Source organism: Rhamphochromis sp. 'chilingali', assembly GCF_963969265.1.
Source record: "Rhamphochromis sp. 'chilingali' genome assembly, chromosome: 10".
Lineage (NCBI taxonomy): Eukaryota > Metazoa > Chordata > Actinopteri > Cichliformes > Cichlidae > Rhamphochromis > Rhamphochromis sp. 'chilingali'.
In genome coordinates, this window is record NC_137937.1 from 30011333 (window position 1) to 30030624 (window position 19292).

At 39.4% G+C, this 19292-nt stretch overlaps 2 protein-coding genes across 2 annotated transcripts in view; one reads left to right on the top strand and one right to left on the bottom strand.

The window, feature by feature from the left end:
* Nucleotides 1-19292, top strand: part of LOC308403984 (transmembrane protein 132C) — a 310199-nt gene that overhangs the window by 45195 nt on the left and 245712 nt on the right. The window lies entirely within an intron of this gene.
* On the bottom strand, nt 12320-15099 carry LOC308404482 (uncharacterized protein). The gene is made up of 2 exons (XM_080894551.1): nt 13600-15099; nt 12320-13374 (listed from the first exon to the last, which is right to left on the bottom strand). Exons 1-2 carry the CDS (start codon nt 14995-14997, stop codon nt 12856-12858), a joined length of 1917 nt encoding a protein of 638 aa, XP_080750677.1. The 5' UTR covers nt 14998-15099; the 3' UTR covers nt 12320-12855.

Below are 19292 nucleotides of genomic sequence, written 5' to 3' on the forward strand. Positions count from 1 at the left end.
CCTGTGAAAAAACGATTTAAAAACACATACTGTGTAGGTATGAAACTGAGATATATCACCTTAAGAGCACATCTCCAGGTACAGAATAAGCTTGAGCCAAACAAATTTCCTTTCACTCGAAACCTAGAATTCGACCCCAAACAGGGTGATTCCAGGGTGGAAGTGAGCTCAGTATGCTCATGTGAACACCTATAGTGTGAATTACTTTTTTACAGTCAGGAACTGAGCTGTGGTATTGACAGAGCTGAAATAGAGTGCAGAGAAGGCCCTATACTGTCTCAACATTATTTATGCATTCCACTTCTTTCACTGGGGGAGAAATATCTTCTCACATGTAAAGCCACATGTCATATGATGCAGTTTTATGTATGATGCTCATTTTTCAGATCATTATACATAAGACTAAGCCTATGTAAGTCTAAAAGGTGAAGTACTGACCTACTTATCATTTGCTTTTTAGTATTTAACATACCTATAAATTGGATTGATAGCATATGTGTGTGTGAGTGTGTGTGTGTGTGTGTGTGTGTGTGTGTGCGTGTGTGTCTGATACATTGATGATGAGCTATAATTGTTTGATTTGTGGTGGCTGGGTGTTTCAGAGGAAGTCCCTTTCATGTTTTCATCACTCATCTAGCACATCTCTTTCCTCTTATATTGTCTGTCACTCTTTTGTTTTCCTTTCACTTTGTTTCTACCCTTTCTATCACCCCCTTCTCTCTCTTGCTGTCCTATATGCTCTTCCTCTCTTCTTCCTTCCTCTCCCTCTCATTCACTCCTCTCCTCATTCCCCCACCTCCATCTCTCTCCTTCTCTCTCCCTCTCTCTTTGCAGCTTGCCTATGTGGGCGCGATTCTGTCAAAACCTACTGTGTGTTTGTGTGCGTTTGTGTGTGTTTATGCGTGTGTGTTTGAACAAATGTGTCAGCATGCCTTTTTGCTTTACGTGTGCATCTGTGTATTTGTGTTTGTTCTGTTTGCTGTGCATGTGCAGTTTGATTTTGGTGATCTTTGCGTTTGTTCTCTGTAAGTATGTCAGCGTGCATTTATTCTCAGGTTTGGTTTGTTTGTTGGTGCTTATTATATGTACGTCTGTGGGTGAGTGTACATATTTATAGGAAAAGAAGATGAGGGAAAAAGCAATCTATATATGCACTTTTTCCATTTTCAGTTCCTGTACTGCACCTGATTAAAAAAATTATAATCAAAAACGTATTTTCTCAAAAATATAATTTTTTTTAAATCTTTATCTGGGAGAGAGGGAAAAGGAAAATAAAGGTGGCTTTTCTGATCAGTTTTTCTCTCAAAGCTTTGATTTCACCACACGTAATCAGTGGATTCTTACATGCTTGTGCTTACTGACACACACGGGCGAATACACAAAAACAGCTTTGAGATTTTCTTAGCTGCAGGTTCAGCTTTTCAAACAGAGACAAGTCAAGAGTGTGCCATCAAGTGCTTCTCTCCCCACTCCCAACTGTTCCCTCCTCCTCCTCCTCACTGTGGTGGAAAACTTTCTAAGAAACACTTTTCACTTGGCATAAGAGTGCTTTACCCTTAAAAGAAAGCTTTGTAGGAATTGTATTTTTTTTTTATGTGTGGTTTTTAACAGAGTGTCTCCTGTGTTTCAAAACACCCTCTTTCAACCTTTATAGCCCTAAAAATGACAGGAGAACTATACCCAATTGGGTCTTATCGTGCACATTTGCAGGCCTATTTTCTTTTAGAGCTCTTGCTGCATATCTTTAAAAAATCTTGTACATAATGAAGCTCTTCGGTTCGACATCTGTCTGAAACAGGTTGCTTTAAGTACACCCTCTTAACTCCTGCTCTTAAAGTCACTGTGTTAAGACCAAGCTTCGTCTTCTATGTACAAAATGCAACTAAAATTGATCATTTTGGGGGCATTTTCAAATCACACTGTACCTGTGGGATGAGGATAAAATGAATTGTTTCATTTCAGATTTCTCACAGCTGTCCTATATACTGAAAACCCAAGGTCGTTCTTTTCAGCCTTACAGCTTTGCAGCTGTTGCTTGTTGAATTTTCAATTTCTGTTCTTTTTTCTTTCCATGTGATGTAAAACACATGGGAATAAATAAATACACAAACAAATAAATAATACTAAAATAAAGAATTAGTAATAATAACAAAAGTGTTTAAAGGCTGGAGCTTGCTCTTTTCTGATTAGCCAGTGCATGGAAGCTTCTCCTTATAAGACTTCCATTAGTTATGAAAAAATAACGATGATATTTGATTTATTATTCTTGTTTTTACCTTAAATGTCAATTTAAATAAATATTTTATAGTAAAAACCAGATGTGAACTATACAATGTTCTGCTCTGAGCTGCCATCTTTAATAAGGACTCCAGTTGTTCAAACATATCTGCCTGTCAGTATCACTCAGCGTAGGCACGTACATGCAGCTGTCTAAGCCACCATCTAACACTTTCCTAACTGTTTACAAACCAGCTCTTTCTGCTCTGCTCCTTATGACCCTTTATGTCAACATAAATGAAACATTTTCTCTGTATTGTCATAGTAACTTTGTAAGTGTAGCTTGTGATTGTAGTAAAATCACCAAGTGGGAATCGACTTTCACATGCTTTAACTCTTGTTTAAGCAGTTGTTGTTTTAATATAAATATATATATAAATAAATATATATATATAAATAAATATATATATATATAAATAAATATATATATATATATATATATATATATATATATATATATATATATAAACACCCAGCACGCCCCTGCGGGCGGTTTATCCTTCAAGCTCGGGTCCTCTACCAGAGGCCTGGGAGCTTGAGGGTCCTGCGCAGTATCTTAGCTGTTCCCAGGACTGCGCTCTTCTGGACAGAGATCTCCGATGTTATTCCCGGGATCTGCTGGAGCCACTCGCCTAGCTTGGGAGTCACCGCACCTAGTGCTCCGATTACCACGGGGACCACCGTTACCTTCACCCTCCACATCCTCTCGAGCTCTTCTCTGAGCCCTTGGTATTTCTCCAGCTTCTCGTGTTCCTTCTTCCTGATATTGCTGTCATTCGGAACCGCTACATCGATCACTACGGCCGTCTTCTTCTGTTTGTCTACCACCACTATGTCCGGTTGGTTAGCCACCACCATTTTGTCCGTCCGTATATATATATATATATATATATATATACATACATATATATATATAGTCAGTGTTCTGCATAGGCCTGAACCCCCTCAGTGAGATCATTAACAAGACTGGCTACGGATACCGACTACAGAACGGAGCAGTTGTCAGCCACCTCCTGTACATGGATGACATCAAGCTGTATGCCAAGAGTGAACGAGACATCGATTCACTGATCCACACTACCAGGCTATACAGCAATGACATTGGAATGTCGTTCGGACTGGAGAAGTGTAGTCGGATGGTAACAAAGAGAGGGAAGGTAGTCAGAACTGAGGGGATTGAACTACCAGAAGGCAACATTGCAGACATAGAGGACAGTTACAAGTACTTGGGGATCCCACAGGCGAATGGGAACCATGAAGAGGCCGCTAGAAAAGCTGCAACCACCAAGTACCTGCAGAGGGTCAGGCAAGTCCTGAGGAGTCAGCTGAATGGTAAGAACAAGATCCGGGCCATCAACACGTACGCCCTGCCCGTGATCAGGTACCCTGCTGGGGTAATAGGCTGGCCAAAGGAGGAGATAGAAGCCACTGACATAAAGACAAGAAAGCTCCTTACCATGCATGGAGGGTTTCACCCCAAATCCAGCACCCTGAGGCTGTACGCTAAGCGGAAGGAAGGGGGCCGGGGACTGGTGAGTGTCAGCACCACAGTCCAGGATGAGACAACGAACATCCAAGAATACATTAGGAAGATGGCCCCAACTGACCGAGTGCTCAGTGAATACCTCAGGCAGCAGAAACCCAAGAAAGAGGAGGGAGACGAGGAACCATCATGGAAGGACAGGCCCCTGCACGGTATGTACCACCGGCAGATAGAGGAGGTGGCTGATATCCAGAAATCCTACCAGTGGCTGGACAAAGCTGGACTGAAAGACAGCACAGAGGCACTAATCATGGCAGCACAAGAACAAGCTCTGAGCACAAGATCCATAGAGGCTGGGGTCTATCACACCAGGCAAGACCCCAGGTGCAGGCTGTGTAAAGATGCCCCAGAGACAATCCAGCACATAACAGCAGGGTGCAAGATGCTAGCAGGCAAGGCATACATGGAACGCCATAACCAAGTGGCCGGCATAGTGTACAGGAACATCTGTGCCGAGTATAATCTGGAAGTCCCGAGGTCAAAATGGGAGATGCCCCCAAGGGTGGTGGAGAATGACCGAGCTAAGATCCTGTGGGACTTCCAGATACAGACGGACAAAATGGTGGTGGCTAACCAACCGGACATAGTGGTGGTAGACAAACAGAAGAAGACGGCCGTAGTGATCGATGTAGCGGTTCCGAATGACAGCAATATCAGGAAGAAGGAACACGAGAAGCTGGAGAAATACCAAGGGCTCAGAGAAGAGCTCAAGAGGATGTGGAGGGTGAAGGTAACAGTGGTCCCCGTGGTAATCGGAGCACTAGGTGCGGTGACTCCCAAGCTAGGCGAGTGGCTCCAGCAGATCCCAGGAACAACATCGGAGATCTCTGTCCAGAAGAGCGCAGTCCTGGGAACAGCTAAGATACTGCGCAGGACCCTCAAGCTCCCAGGCCTCTGGTAGAGGACCCGAGCTTGAAGGATAAACCGCCCGCAGGGGCGTGCTGGGTGTTTTTTTTTTTTTTTATATATTTACCTCTGAGTAACATCAGCAACAATAGTCAGTGTGCCTGAAAAGTCCTACAGTAATATTACAAGTTAATAACACTGACACGAATATTACTACATTACTTCAGTATCTGATGTGATGAGGGAACTCCAAACTCAGAGAATACAAAACAAGAAATGAGACCATTTTACCTTAACTCTTAATTCTAAATTGTTTTGTAAATCCTGCTTATCGAGACAGAATCCTAGAGTTCAGCATTCAGCTGAACTTCAGTTCAGTTTGTCAGCAACATGTGTGATAGTAAAACTGCTCCACTATGCCAACTGTAGTAATATTTTAGATAATAAATGCTGTAAAACTAGTAAATGCCTGAGGGGTATGTCGTTTAGTTTCTTTTTTTATAGGGACACGTTTACAATTCCCATCCCTGGTTGAGGTATTATAAGAGTGTGATGGGAAAATGGGGCTCCGTAACATGTGGTTAATGTTGGTAAAGGCCTATTTTGAGAATGATAATCTTTTCCTGAACTTAATTAAGTAGTTTAAGGTAAGTAAGTCAAATCGTATCAAATTTAACAACAGAAGGGGGGAAAAAAGAAAAAAAAACACTTAAGTATTATATGCAGATTGCTTGATAATAAAGCTACTTATAAACTGAAAATCAAACAAAACATGAAAATAATAGAACAGAAACCTAAAAAACTGCCACCAGGCTAGACACTGTGTGTCTTTATATCTTTGATGAGAAAGAAAGTCTGCTGACACTGACACAGGCCAACATAGAAGATCAATTTTATGTATCTCCCAATTTTATAACCTTATCATAAAAAAGATAACATGGCCTGCCATATTCAGAGAAAAGTAGTGTGGGAATAGTGTTGAAACTGTAGTGGTTAAACACTACTCCCACCTGTTACTGCTTTTAGTCACAGAGAGTGAGAGAGCTAATCACTACCCATGTGTCGCTAACTTGTCCCCCATTTCTCTGTCAGTTGTGATTGGTTGCAGGAGGTTGATGGCAGTTGCTGGGAAAATTATTGCCAAATCTTCAGTCACTTAGCCTCCAGACTGCTCACTGCCCCCCTGTCCACCACCTGTTGCTATAGAAAAATGTGTATTTCCCAGGCAGTTGTCAAAAACCTCATTGTGATTGTTTTGCTTGCTTATTGCTGTGGTCATAGTTTGAATGGAAGTGCTGGACTTGTCTAGCCAGCTACTCTCTGAGCTGCAGCGAAACTGCAAAAACTGTGACACAAATGGAGACTACACCCTTTAAAGCATGTTGGCTTCAACGCTGAGCCACAACTTTAACTTTGAAGGTAAACCTTCTCCATTTCCAGTGTGTCTTGGACTTTATCAAACTCTACTACCAATCGGCAAGTAGTTAGCGAGTATTTGCAGACAAAAATAAAAAACTACAGGCAATCACAGTAATCTTCTAAACCAGGAGCAGCACTTTCTTTGCAACCAATTTGGAACCTCTTGGACCAGGGAATATGCATGCTTTCCTTTGTGTGTGTGCGTGTTGCACTAAAACGCAATCTAGCACAGTACCATCACTAACATAATTTTATATTACAGAATAGATAATTAAGAAACTTAAACAAAAGTTGTGTAATCAGAATAAAGCCAAGTCAAGTGAAGTAGCTTTCATTACTTAGCACTTAGATTCTTTTGGTCGTTTTTATGATTACTCACCATGTTAATTTACTCCTTACATACAATAATTTAATTTGCCTAATTCAGACAATGTTAAGTGTGGAGACCAATTTTGGGTAAAATCCATCCCTCCCTCCCCCCCTCCCCTTAATATGTATCCAGTTCCAGGTAGTGGGGGCCCGTAGCCTATCACAGCTGTCACAGGAGGAGAGGCGGCCAATTTACAATCACAAGTAACCTAAGCAAACCATGACTCTTATTTGTTGTAGTCAACCTTCATTTATATTAATATTTCAGCATACAGTATGTTGCATCATGCTGCAATGTCACATGGTCATACAGAAAATGCGATCAGGGGGTGAAAGGGAGAAAATCTGGTGGGATATGATTTTAATCCAGTGGGAATACAGAAGCTACTTCAGCTACAATCTTTAAGCACAGAAGTCTAATTTTAACAGTATTCAAAACTGCTACACCCACTACGCATAGCCTCATCCAGAAGATAGGTTGTTTGGAAAGCTCAGGTTGTGCTCTTTTGAACTGCTACAAAAATGGATGTGGTTACTAGTGAATATTCTAAAGTACATCCTGAAATTATAATTACTTATCTCTCCTCCATGTCCTTTCCTTCCCTGGCTGAATAAGTGGCTGAGCTCTTACATTAAAGCGTGCAGTGAGAGGATTCATTTCGCAAACAAAAAACCTCGTGACCTTCTCTCCACCTCTCACCATGCCTTCCTCTATCACTGCACCATTCAGACTCTCATCCCTCCTTCCCCTCTTCTACTCTCATCTGGCTCATATTCTGTCTATTTGTCACACTCTCTTCCTTTTTTCGTGCTCTTGGATAATGTCACTTAAGCGGCCATGAATCAGTTATCTCTGTTTTATTCAACTGTGAGTGACCGCTCATTTTGCTGAATGTGATTGTGTATGCAGTACATGTGTTTTTATGTATGTTAACATATTGCACACGTTGAATGAACTTCTAATTTGAGCAAAGAAACTGACAGACTGCTTTCTAAAGGAAAGGGTGAAGCTAAAAGTAGATATATATGCTGCATCATTTTGTTTTTAATGCCACAGAAATTATTTTAGCAGAATGTGTTTAGCTCAACAGGACAAAAATTATCCAAGAGAACTTGTGTTTGGATTGTAAATGATAGGCACACAGCGACTTAGAGATAATTTCAAGAATACTCAGAAATCATAATAAACATAATCCTGCCAGTCCGTTCAGCAATGGAAACACTTAGCATGAAGCTCCCAGTGCACAGTTTTTGTGCAGATGTTAATGCTTGAGAGGGTTTGGAACTGTGCAGTTACTGAGACAGTAGAGCACTGGGAACTTACACACTATGAGCTGCAGCATTTTCTGTAAATGTAAATACTTTGTCACTGTCCGTCTAATGCTTTAACTTTGCAATAATACCATTTACTACCTGACTTGTTGCAACGATAGCATCCTGTTACACTACCCCGCTCCAGCCCCTGAGAGCCATTCTGTCACAAATGTTTGTAAAAGCAGACTGCATGACTAGGTTCTTCATTTTCAGCTGAGGCAATGGGACTGAAAAGACCTGAATTTAAAGATTAAGACGTGTGGTGCAATACTTTTATCCATACTGTGTAAGCACATTTAATATGTAACAATAAATAAAGGGTCCAAAACAGTGAGAGAAAATGGAAAGAGAAATAGGCAAATATTGAGACAGAATAAGGGGGAAAAACATTATTTTTTTTTTAGAGAACATAGAGATGAGAAGGATGGCCACTTGTGAAAGATAAGAACTGACAAAGATTCATTGTTAAACAGTGGCATAAAATGAAAGGAACAGAGAGTGAGACCTTAAAATTAATATTTATTTTATAAGGACAAAAAACAAGGGGGAGACAGGAGGTGCAGAAGGGGCTCCATGAACGATGTGACACACAGAAATTGGAATGGATCCAATTATATGGGATTGAGTGCGAATTTATTAAATCAAGCAATTGATTTAGATAAGTGTTGAAGAGGTGGTTTTCACACAGGAGGGGGTTGGTGACTGGGAGTCAATACAGAGAGTGAAACCTGTGAAAGGGGAAAAGGAGAGGAATAAGAGTGAATACCATAAGAGGAGCTAAAGCCATGCATAAACCACACCATTGTGACTTTAGAACTAAATGATTTCGTTTAATATGTTTGTTACTTTTTTACACTTGCAATCAAAATCATTTTTTTTAAAAACACATAAAATGTGCAAGAATCAGTTATTTCCCACGCTTGCAGTTTTCCGTCTCTTTCTGCTTTAGGTTAAGGAGAGAGTGCTCACATGCCTGGACATCACACAGACAGCATGAGGGAACTAGCAGGTTGACAAAAAAAGAGCTTAATTAAATCACAACTTTATTAAAGATTCTCACATGCACCATCTTGCTGCCCATGCTATTGCATAAGTTGCATAAGTTCTGTATTTTAGACGAGTCAATTATATGTAATTTCCTTAAAAAAAGACAACATAGGATAAAAACCCTACAAGGATATGCCAGCATGAGGAAATAAAGAGAACTGGTAAATTAATCTGTGAAACTAACATAAATGACAGATGGGAAGCAGAAATGAAGCAGCATCATTTACAAAGATAATAGATGTGTTGCTGGTATGATTTGATTATGTAATCCTATTGCACTACACTTAAATTTGCATAAAAGCAATTCAAGAAAACACGGCACTGATTCACTCTTTCTCTATTGCCAGCTGTTCAAAATGTTGCTAAAAATTTTCCACAATCTTGGATGGCAACATGACAAAACTCAGCAAGGAGGTGAGAGCCAGAAAGGGAATGAGAAGCAGTAACCGAGAAGTGAAGTGGGAGGTAATTCTGTATAAATTTACTCTTGTGGAAAAAAGAGAGCTCCTTCAAGAAAAAAGAGGGAATAGAGAAACTGATTAAACCCATTTAGAGCTAACGACAGCATGACAAAGAATCTGTCTGAGATATGCAAGAATCTGACATGAGAAACTAGTGACAGCAAGATCATTTATACTGATTTGTGGAGAGAAAAGTTGGGAAAAGGAATAATATGGAATGAATAAAAGTGATGATTTCTTCAGAAAAACCTAGGTCGAATCGACTTGTTGGCCTTCTTAACTGCTTGTTCCTATACAACATTTCTATTATCAAAAAAAGTCCTGAATGTTTGCTGTCAGTTTTAACTTAAACCACTATTACTTTGCATGCACAGTGTGGACTGTCTGCTCTTGAGTGTTACTATTACAATGTAAAGTTCAAGAAGCAACAAAAAGAGTATTGTAAGTCTCCCCAGCTTTGCAAGTAACAAAAAAAGTGTAGGATCACGCTGAAGAGTGAACACACATTCTTAAAAACCCAGGGATGTGTTCTTGCCACTTCTCTCCCAAAGCATTTGTTGCCTTTATTCAAATACAGATCACAGCTTACGGGTGCCACAAATTATAAGATAAACCTATATATACCTGTAAATACTAAAATCAAATGGTGTACATATGTTTTTCACAAGAAATCACAATAACCTTAGCTAGTGAGTGAAATATGCTCTAAAACTATTATCAAAGACAGAGCAGACTGGATGCTCCCCTGTTAGGAAGTGAACTACCTGCTGCCCCATGGTGGAACCTGATAATCCACAACTTCATCCAGTCAGTTTTAAGTCTACTATTTTGTCCTCACTGCTTACACTTGGGCTCAGATTGAAAAGGCTGAGCTGGAGAAGGGTCTCAAGATTGGGACCAAGACTGCTAGATAGCATTGTGGCATATACAAGTGCAGTTTACAAGTGAGATGGTGTTAGCGCTTTCTATCACAGCTTAGGAATAATGTGGTAATAGTTGGGTAATGAGGTGGAAACAATATGGATGTAACAAGTTATCGACAACGATTAAAGCTGAGTAATATTACACTGAAATTTGTGTAGCTGAGTAATGACGATCTAGGAACTATTTGTAATAACAACTGTATGCACATGAGGCATAACCTATTAGCAATAATGTTAGCAATATATAAAATAGTAAAAATGTTTATAAACAGATGTTAAAGACATAGTAACCTGTTGATAATAAGGTGATACTGGTTAATGCTTAAGCATATTAAAATTAAATATAAAATTTTATTGGTGACTTACAAAGCGCTGAATGGACAGGTTCCAGAGTATCTGTCTGACTTATAGCAGCCTCATAGGCTCCCTAGCGCTATTAGATCAGGTGACCTTTTGCTCTTGGCTACACCAAAGTCAAGGCTGGTTCATAGAGGTGACCGGTCGCAGCGCCTAAATTGTGGAATGATTTGCCTCTCTACATTAGAAAGGCCCCTACCATCAATCTTCAATACATTTTTACTCATTGTCTTTCAACACAGCACGAGAGTTATTTATCTATTTACTTATTTATCTGTTACTTGGTATTAGGGCTGCCACAAACGATTATTTTGATAGTCGACTAGTCACCGACTATAAAACGTACAGCTTACTGCACCAGCATAACTATCATTAGCTTACAGCTTTAAGTGTTTAAGGTATGTGCTAACTAAAAATAAAGACAAGACGATAGTTTATTAAATTTTAATGAAATTTGCAGATTATTTCGGTGGAGTTTAATAAACTCCTTGCTATCTAAAATATAACAGAACACCGGAGTATATTCTCGAGCATCTCACACTTCTGATAATCAGTTGTCTGCTTGATGTTTATTCAGCTGTATAAAAACTATAACTTTAATCTCAGCCAAACTGATTTACGCAGGAACAAATAAAATACTAAAAAAAAGCCAAACAATAAAATTTTTAAATTATCTAAGTGACTTATATATGTTTAACCTGAATAGCGAAAGACGGCAGTGGGTTTGAAAACGATTTGCCAGGAGTCCGGTGTTCTTGGGCTCTAGTGAGCCTTGCCCCCGGCTAGCTATCGAGCTAGTGGGTAACAAACGTCTCCGAAAACATCAGAGCACTTTTGAAAATATGTAGTGTCTTGATAAACTGAGCAGATATTTGAGGTTTACACATCTAGTTTACACAGAAAATATGCTAAACGTTTATTTTGTGACCCAGTAAGAATAATAAAAGTAATATTAAAACTAACTAGCAGACAGAGCTACTTCTTCTTCTTCGGGGTTTAACAGCAGCTGGCATCCTTGTATATGCAGTGCTGCCATCTTCTGTTTCAGTCCGTTATTACACTCTTAAATACTACTACTTATTCCTGTGTCTTTTGGGATCTGACAAAGCTTCAAACGACGCGTCGACTATTAAATCAATCGTTGACAATTTTGATAGTCGACGTAATCGTGACTAGTCGACTAATCGTGGCAGCCCTACTTGGTATTTGTTATTTGATAATGATGCTATTTCTGTTACATTAATTTTATTGTGTAATTTTATCTTGTACAGCACTTTGGCCAGCACTTTTGTTGTATATAAATGTGCTATATAAATAAATAAACGATATTAGGATCATGTTACCATACTATAATGTGGGACTTATTCTTATGTACCCATCATTCTGCTTTGTAAATATTACGTACTGTGACCTGTGACCTGTGTGGACGTATTATTATTACTCCACTATTACCACTGAATTGCCAAGCTTCAACATAAAGAGCAAAACTTTATTTTCTTTCATTTTACAGAAAAACTCCCATCTATGACATACAGTCATATCACATTTAACCATACAAGTGTTCAAAGTTGTAGTACCTTCTAACAAGTAATCGGAATGAATGTAATGTTACTAGAGTGTATTAACACCAGTGTTGCCACAGTTACTTTGAAAAAGTAATATATTACGGACTACTGATTACTCCTTCCAAAAGTAACTTAGTTACTTTACTGATTACTTTATTTTTAAAGTAACTAAGTTAGATTACTAGTTACTTTATTAGTTACTTTCAGAAGCTGCCAATAACACTCCCCACTGCCTCAACATAAAAACATCAACCGATTTTGCCAATACTCACTTTATTGGAAGTGTATTTTAACAGTAATGTCAACAATATATCTCCTGACATTTGAAGTTGAACTTAAAACTTTTTTCCTGACAGAAATACTTGTTTGTATGAAAATAAAGACAGTCTTGTTACTTCACTTAACATAAATACTTTTTATAAAAAAACAAACAAACAAACAAACAAAGAGTCTTTCTTGACTTCCCTTAAGATACTTTTTATACCATCCACATGTAAGCACTATTGTCCGCTTTTGTAACTTTGGACTAATCTTATGAAAAAAAAAAAAAAGAGACTGCAGGTCCAACTTAAATTGCCTTACTTCCTTGCAGGTAATTGTTTTAAGTTAATCAACTTGAAAACTTTAATAAGTTTATTAAGTGACTTTGATAAACTTAATTCAATTACTTGTAAATAGTTATTTAAATTGGATTCCCCATTCTCTGTTTTTTCAGTATATGTTGTCATCGCATGTTATGGGGGAAACAGTAGAGTGGAGCGAGTAAACCAGTGGTTGTACCTCATTAACAGAAGCTTCTCAAACCTTTTGTCAGAAAGTCGATTTCTTTTAGGCGTGAGCACCAAACCTCCCAGACTAAAAAGTCGCTCCACAGGAGCACTTGATGGGGTTGGAGTGTTATACTTTAAAAAAATTGTCTTTATGCTTGAAAATTTATGCAGAATCTGAAGGTCGTAGCCTGACATCAGGTAGTCCATGACTTCTTTTTCTGCAGAATAGGTCTCCTCCTCTGGCTCTGCCTCAAAAGTGAAAAAGTCCATCTCACCTTGGCTGCTAGATGTAGTAGCACTGGGCACACTGGCAGGGTTTTTTACCAGAGGAGCAGTGGTGCAACACTCTGCTGTCAGAAGCTGTTTTACTCGCTCCCTCCTTCCTGCATCTCTCAGCCATCGGAGTTTGAATTTTGGACAACTGGCAGCTGCAAGAAGGGCATCTTTGTCATCCAGCACACCGGCGAAACGAGTCTGAATAGCCTAAAAAACATAATTGATATTTTTATGCCTACAATTTATTATGTTATTGAATTATTTGCAAACCATGCCTAATATGAGATCAGTATTATGGATTTATTTTGTTTTAGGTTACTTGTAAACATTTTAATTGTTTTAATCTTATTTTTCAATGATAATTAATATTCTGTTCCATGTTTGTGAATTGTATGAAGCAAAAAATCTGACTAATTTCAAGATAGAGCGTACCTGTACAATGGCATCTGGAAGGCCTGCAGTCATCCTGGAGAGGTCATCTTTCACAGCCTGGGTCTTCTGCATCAGAACTTCAAGTGTTGGTAGTAAAGTTCCATATGGACAGTCGCCTTGTAAAATGTCCAGTGCTGCAGTCAGAGGTTTCATGGCCATGCAGTACTCATGCAGGAACTGGTATTCTTGATCTTTGAAGCACTTCAGTCCTAGCTTTGTGCACAGAGTATTCAGCTCACCCATGGGGATTTCTGCAATTCTCTTTACAGCATCAAAAAAGGAATTCCACCTTGTGGATGTTGGTATTAGGAGCTTTCTTTTGCTGATTTCTTCCACTGTTTCTGATGCAAGTGTAGATCTACTCGATTTGGTCCAAAGAGCTGTGCATTTTGCTGTGCTGCTCCTATACACAGCCCTGCTCTCTGCATTGGTTGTTAAATGTTTCTCCACATCACGTGTGCAAATTATGTTGATGGTGTGCGAAGCACACCTGCGGTGCGGGGGAAGAGACAGCTGACCATCACTTTCATTCTCAGCCGAGAGGATTTCTGACAGATCAGAAAAAGTGACATCATCGTCTTTGGGGCTGGACTCTTCCTCCTCCGTCTCATCATCGGACTCCGTGACAGGATGATAAACTTGAAACGCCTTAACAAAGTTGGATCCATTATCAGTAACTGTTGCAACTACTTTGTTGAGTAATCCATAAGAGGAGTGGATGTTTTCGATTTCTGTACCAATGACATCATACGTGTGTCTACCACGAATTCGCCTACATGCTAATGCAACCTTGTGACGCTCTAATGTGGTTCTACTGATCCAGTGGAGCGTTACTCCCATATAGCTTCTGTTGTTAGCAGTCCAAATATCCGCGGTAGTTGAAACAAAGTCAATCTCATTCAGTGTGGCCTTCAAATTTCTCTCCATTTCTGTAAACTCCTTCTCCAAGTAAGAAGTAAAAGTCGTTCGGTGAGGCAGCTCGGCATTAACAGAAGTAGGGATCTTTTTTATTATGGCACGAAACGAGGGCGAGTCAACAGTGTTTATAGGTAGCATTTCTTCTACAATATACTGCGCGACCAACTTCTTCAATTCTTCATCACTTACTGGTTTTGCACCAAAGTCCAACTTTTGTTGTTTGGGGGGTGTAGGACCTTCTGCGGAAGTCACGGCTCTCTGCTTCGGACCACTTGGTGGGACTCTCTCTGTGAGTTTGACTGTGCTGTGCTGCGACTCCAAATGTTTCTTTAAGTTTGACGTAGTGTTTTTGAAGGTAGATAACACTTTTTCGCCAACACAGAGTGTACAACGAACCTTAATATTTAAATCTTTAGTTGACAGAAACTCAAAATAGTGACCATATTTCCAGCTAAAGAACGAACATCTCTCTCCCTCCATTGTTGTTTACACTTTTTTACGTCGCTGGCTGCTTGTGAGCGGGAAACGTGACCTGTCGCTTATGTGACGTTTCACGACACGTATGCGTTTGTCATCCGCTGAGACGAAAAGAAGAAACCAAATCTTTTTGCTTAAAAAAATAGTAACGCACAGTGGTTTGGACAAGTAACTTTAATCTGACTACTGTTATGGAAATAGTAACGCGTTAGATTAGTCGTTACTGAAAAAGTGGTCATATTCGGAGTAACGCGTTACTAAGCAACGCGTTACCGGCATCACTGATTAACACAAACCTAAAATTTCTACATTACATAGTTTAGCATTTATATTTCTCTTTGCTCTGCTATTAAGCATTCATGAGGCTGCTTGAAGCTTGCGTGTCACATTGAGTATTTCCATATCTTGCAAACGGGGACAGTTGCTTGTCAGATTATGTCATACACTGATTGATGTATGAATGTGTTTGCTGCTGATTCTCCACTTTTAGATGAGCAAGAGGTCTTTACGGTTCATGGAACGAACTATTATCACTGAACCTGTGTAAATTCAATTGCACAATGACTTTACTTGATATTTCAAAGGTTAGATATACAGCATTTATGTGGCCAGTATAAATCAGAACATCATTTATGTAAATAGAGATTGTTGAATACTTAATGGTATTCATTCCTAATGGTTTAGAGCAGAGGTCCCCAACCTTTTTTGCGCCACGGACCGGTTTATGCCCGACAATATTTTCACGGACCAGCCTTTAAGGTGTCGTGGATAAATACAACAAAATAAAACTAGTATCGGTACCGAAAAAAAAGAAGATTTATTCATAACACACGTGAAAAGACTCAGGAAAACTGAGTTAACGATAAAAACAATAACAAAATAACGCTGAAAAGCGATAAAAACCCTGAAAACCATACATTTCAGACCTGAGCCTCAACTCTCGCGGCCCGGTACCAAACGACTCACGGACCAGTACCGGTCCGAGGCCCGGGGGTTGGGGACCGCTGGTTTAGAGGAACGAGCAAACTGCCCAAAGCCGCACAAACGCAACTCCTGCCCTTAAAGCTGACACAGATCACTGGTAGAAAGAAATTTTTTTTTTTTTTCATTTTGTAAGAGTATGATTAAGGCGTGGTTAGGCTTACAGAAGAATCATTGTTCATTTTACTTTACTTTTTTGCCACTATTGAAGTAAGGGGGAACTTTGTCAATACTGATGCAGCAATAAAGATATGTTAACGTTTTTAAGAACAGTCTTACTCATGCTGTTTAAAAAAAGGTTTTGACTTGTGGTGGGAAAAGAGACGTGCGGACTGGAAAAACTTTTCTTGCTAAAACAGTGTGATCAAAGGCTCCCCCATTCCACAGTTTTTTTTCATATCAGATCTTTGGAGCACATAGAGTTGAATGACCCTTTTGTTGTGGAATTATAACTCTTTCTTTTATTAGGCACAACAGTTTAAAAAAAAATTGTGTCAACACTGTTACATTTATTATTATCCTGCCGTGATGCCAGGAAGTCAGGACTCAAAACTCAGAGTAAGGAAAATTGCTCAGCAGTTAACAGAAAGTTTATTTAACAATGTGACAGTCAGAAAAAAAAAGCAAGGAAACTCAGGGTCTGGTTAGGGTTTCTGGAAAGAAGGAGAAAGGAAAGTTAATAGGGGGGTTCCAAGCTGTAGGCAAGATGTGATTTACAGGATCCAAAATAGGGCTGAAGCGCTTTGCAGGCAGTGCAGACGCTCAAGCCTGATGTCCACCCAAAAAGGTGGACCCACTGTTGCCAACTTAAGGGAAAAAAATATGCTTGCCATGACATATCCTGTAGATCACGCAGGGTTAATAATGACTCACCATGGTGACTGCTTTTAGTTGACATGGTTGCATTTGAAAAACAGTATTTTAGGTTAGGATATATTGTATAATTTGTCCCTACATATATTTTTCTACAAATCACTCTGTTGTATATTTCTTCTGATTTACTACAGGCCCATGCTGCCTTACGTCTGATTGACAGGCTATAGGCTGGAGACGAGTGTTGCATCTAATCGCTGTAGATGACTACAGGCTCTTGATGGATGTCACTCTGAATTATTGCACCCAAAGTGATGTAGCAGCGCCAAGATATAGTAGAGAGGCAGGATAGTGAAAGCACTGATACAAATGCTTCAGTAACAAGAGACTGTTTGCGTTTGATTTAAGAGTGGTGTCTGTGACCAATCAGCAGCATGATTTAACCAAATGATTCTCAACACTTGCCTCCTCCTTACAGTGTGATACAGTATATGGGCCACTGTTGGCAGTTTATCTGGTAGCATTGCGTTAATCAGCTTATTTGCTGCTATCCAAAAGGGAGACAGCGGGCCTTTTGTCCAATAACAGTGCTGGGAAATCACAGCAGTACGCACCAGATTCCTCATTCTCTCTTTTTTTCCATCTCACTCTTTGCTTCTCTCTCAAGTTCTCCCAGCTCAACAAGAGAGAAGCAGCTCTTTTGCTACTTTTCTGCAGCGAGAAAGCTGCTGCTGAAAAGTAGATTTCCAACCTCAGCTGAAAAGTGGATTTTGGAAGACCAATTGTGAAGAAATACGATGGATGGGCAAAAAAAAGGAGGAAGGATAGCGGGATAATGATGAAAGCTAAAGTGTTAGAGTTAAGAGATGGAATGTTAAAAGTCTGGATAAAAGTGTAAAGAGAGGGTAAGTTGTCATTATGCATGTGTGTGAAGATGGTGGGTAAGTCTACTTCTATGTGATTCAGCTGGCTCATTAGTCTAGACATAGGCACAATATTACATATTTGTGTGTGTGTGTGTGAGTGTGAGAGAGAGAGAGATAGAAGAGGTGCACATGTAGAGAAATGAGATGAAAAGCTTTTACAAGCCATATTAGCAAGTGCCTTGAAAGCCAAGTGGCAGCTTTTGTACTCCTTTTTGAGCATATGCACACTTACACACACACACACACACACACACACACACACACACACACACACACACTCTCATACACATTAACCACGTTAGTCAGCTTTAATCACACAGCATGATAGGGATTGCGTGAATGTCTGCGTGCTTCCGCTAGGCCTCTTAATGTTGATAATAATGGACTCCTTTGCAGTAATAGATCTGTCATTCAACACAATTAAAGAACCACACACACTTCTGTTTGCCACTTCCCATATTGCACTGGGACATGAACACTCACTGGAAAGCCAACACCATTGTGTCTTTATCAAGTCATCACATTTCCAATCTGAAGTATTTGTTTGCAGCACTGTCACATTTAGTTTAATTGGTATAGTCAAATTACACACCCTGACACTTGCACATGCACATTTCTCTTGGAATTGTGCAAATGTAATGCTTGTATTAAGGATTAGGTCACAAGCTGTCACATTTTCTCCCGAGTTATAATTAAGGGTTATGTAATACAATGCTGTCAGACACACTATTAGGCTCACAAACTCAAAGAGGCATGCGCATATAGGTAACCATACACTTTGATGCATATGCATATATACTCCACAGAGCTGAAAGTAGACGTTCATGCAAAAACACATGCACAAGTTGTTGAATAGAGAGCGGATGTAACGCATGCTGCCTCTGGACAAGAGAAGATTGTGAATTATTGAGACGATGCCCTGAAACAAGTGATCACACAGTGCCTTGCACACAAACACTAATTAAAAGGGGGAAAAAAACCGCACATGTATTGTTACATGTACATCTTGTCCTTTAGTAAAACAAGCCCTCCGGTAACAGAGAAAACAAGCATGGGTTAACAGCTCAACAGTTGTCAGCTGTGCTAAAAGAGCTGCAGCAGGTTTTTCTTTTTTTTAATTATCCATTTGAATTTTAACACAATAAACTTGCATTACTTAACACTAATGTGTGAGTAGAGCACAAAAGTGATGGTGGCTGAAAATGGGAATTTGTGTGCCTATTGTACGTATTGCACTAAAATTTAAAAAGGCATCGGTAATTGTATTAATCTTCTTTATCTTTATCTGTGTTTATAGCATTTCTGAATAGTTAAATGTTATGCTAAATATATAAACCAATGTGTTTTTCTTTCAAAAACAAGGACATCACAAGTGACAAAGCTGCCATCATAAAACCGTTTTCACTTCCACTGTGTAAAAAGAGTTAAAGATGGATAGAAAGGTGGAGGCGCACATAGAGAAATAGATAACATCCTTTTCAGCCATAGGACGAAAAAGACCCAAATGGTTTGTCGGAGAACAAGAGTGAAATAGTGTAGGGGAAAAAAGATAGATGTATGAATAAATGGGATTTCAGT

Coding starts and splice junctions, on each gene's coding strand:
- LOC308404482 (XM_080894551.1), bottom strand. CDS start 14,997: ATGGAGGGAGAGAGATGTTCGTTCTTTAGCTGGAAATATGGTCACTAT. Junction 13,375..13,599: donor TTCCAGATGCCATTGTACAG/GTACGCTCTATC, acceptor TATGTTTTTTAG/GCTATTCAGACTCGTTTCGC.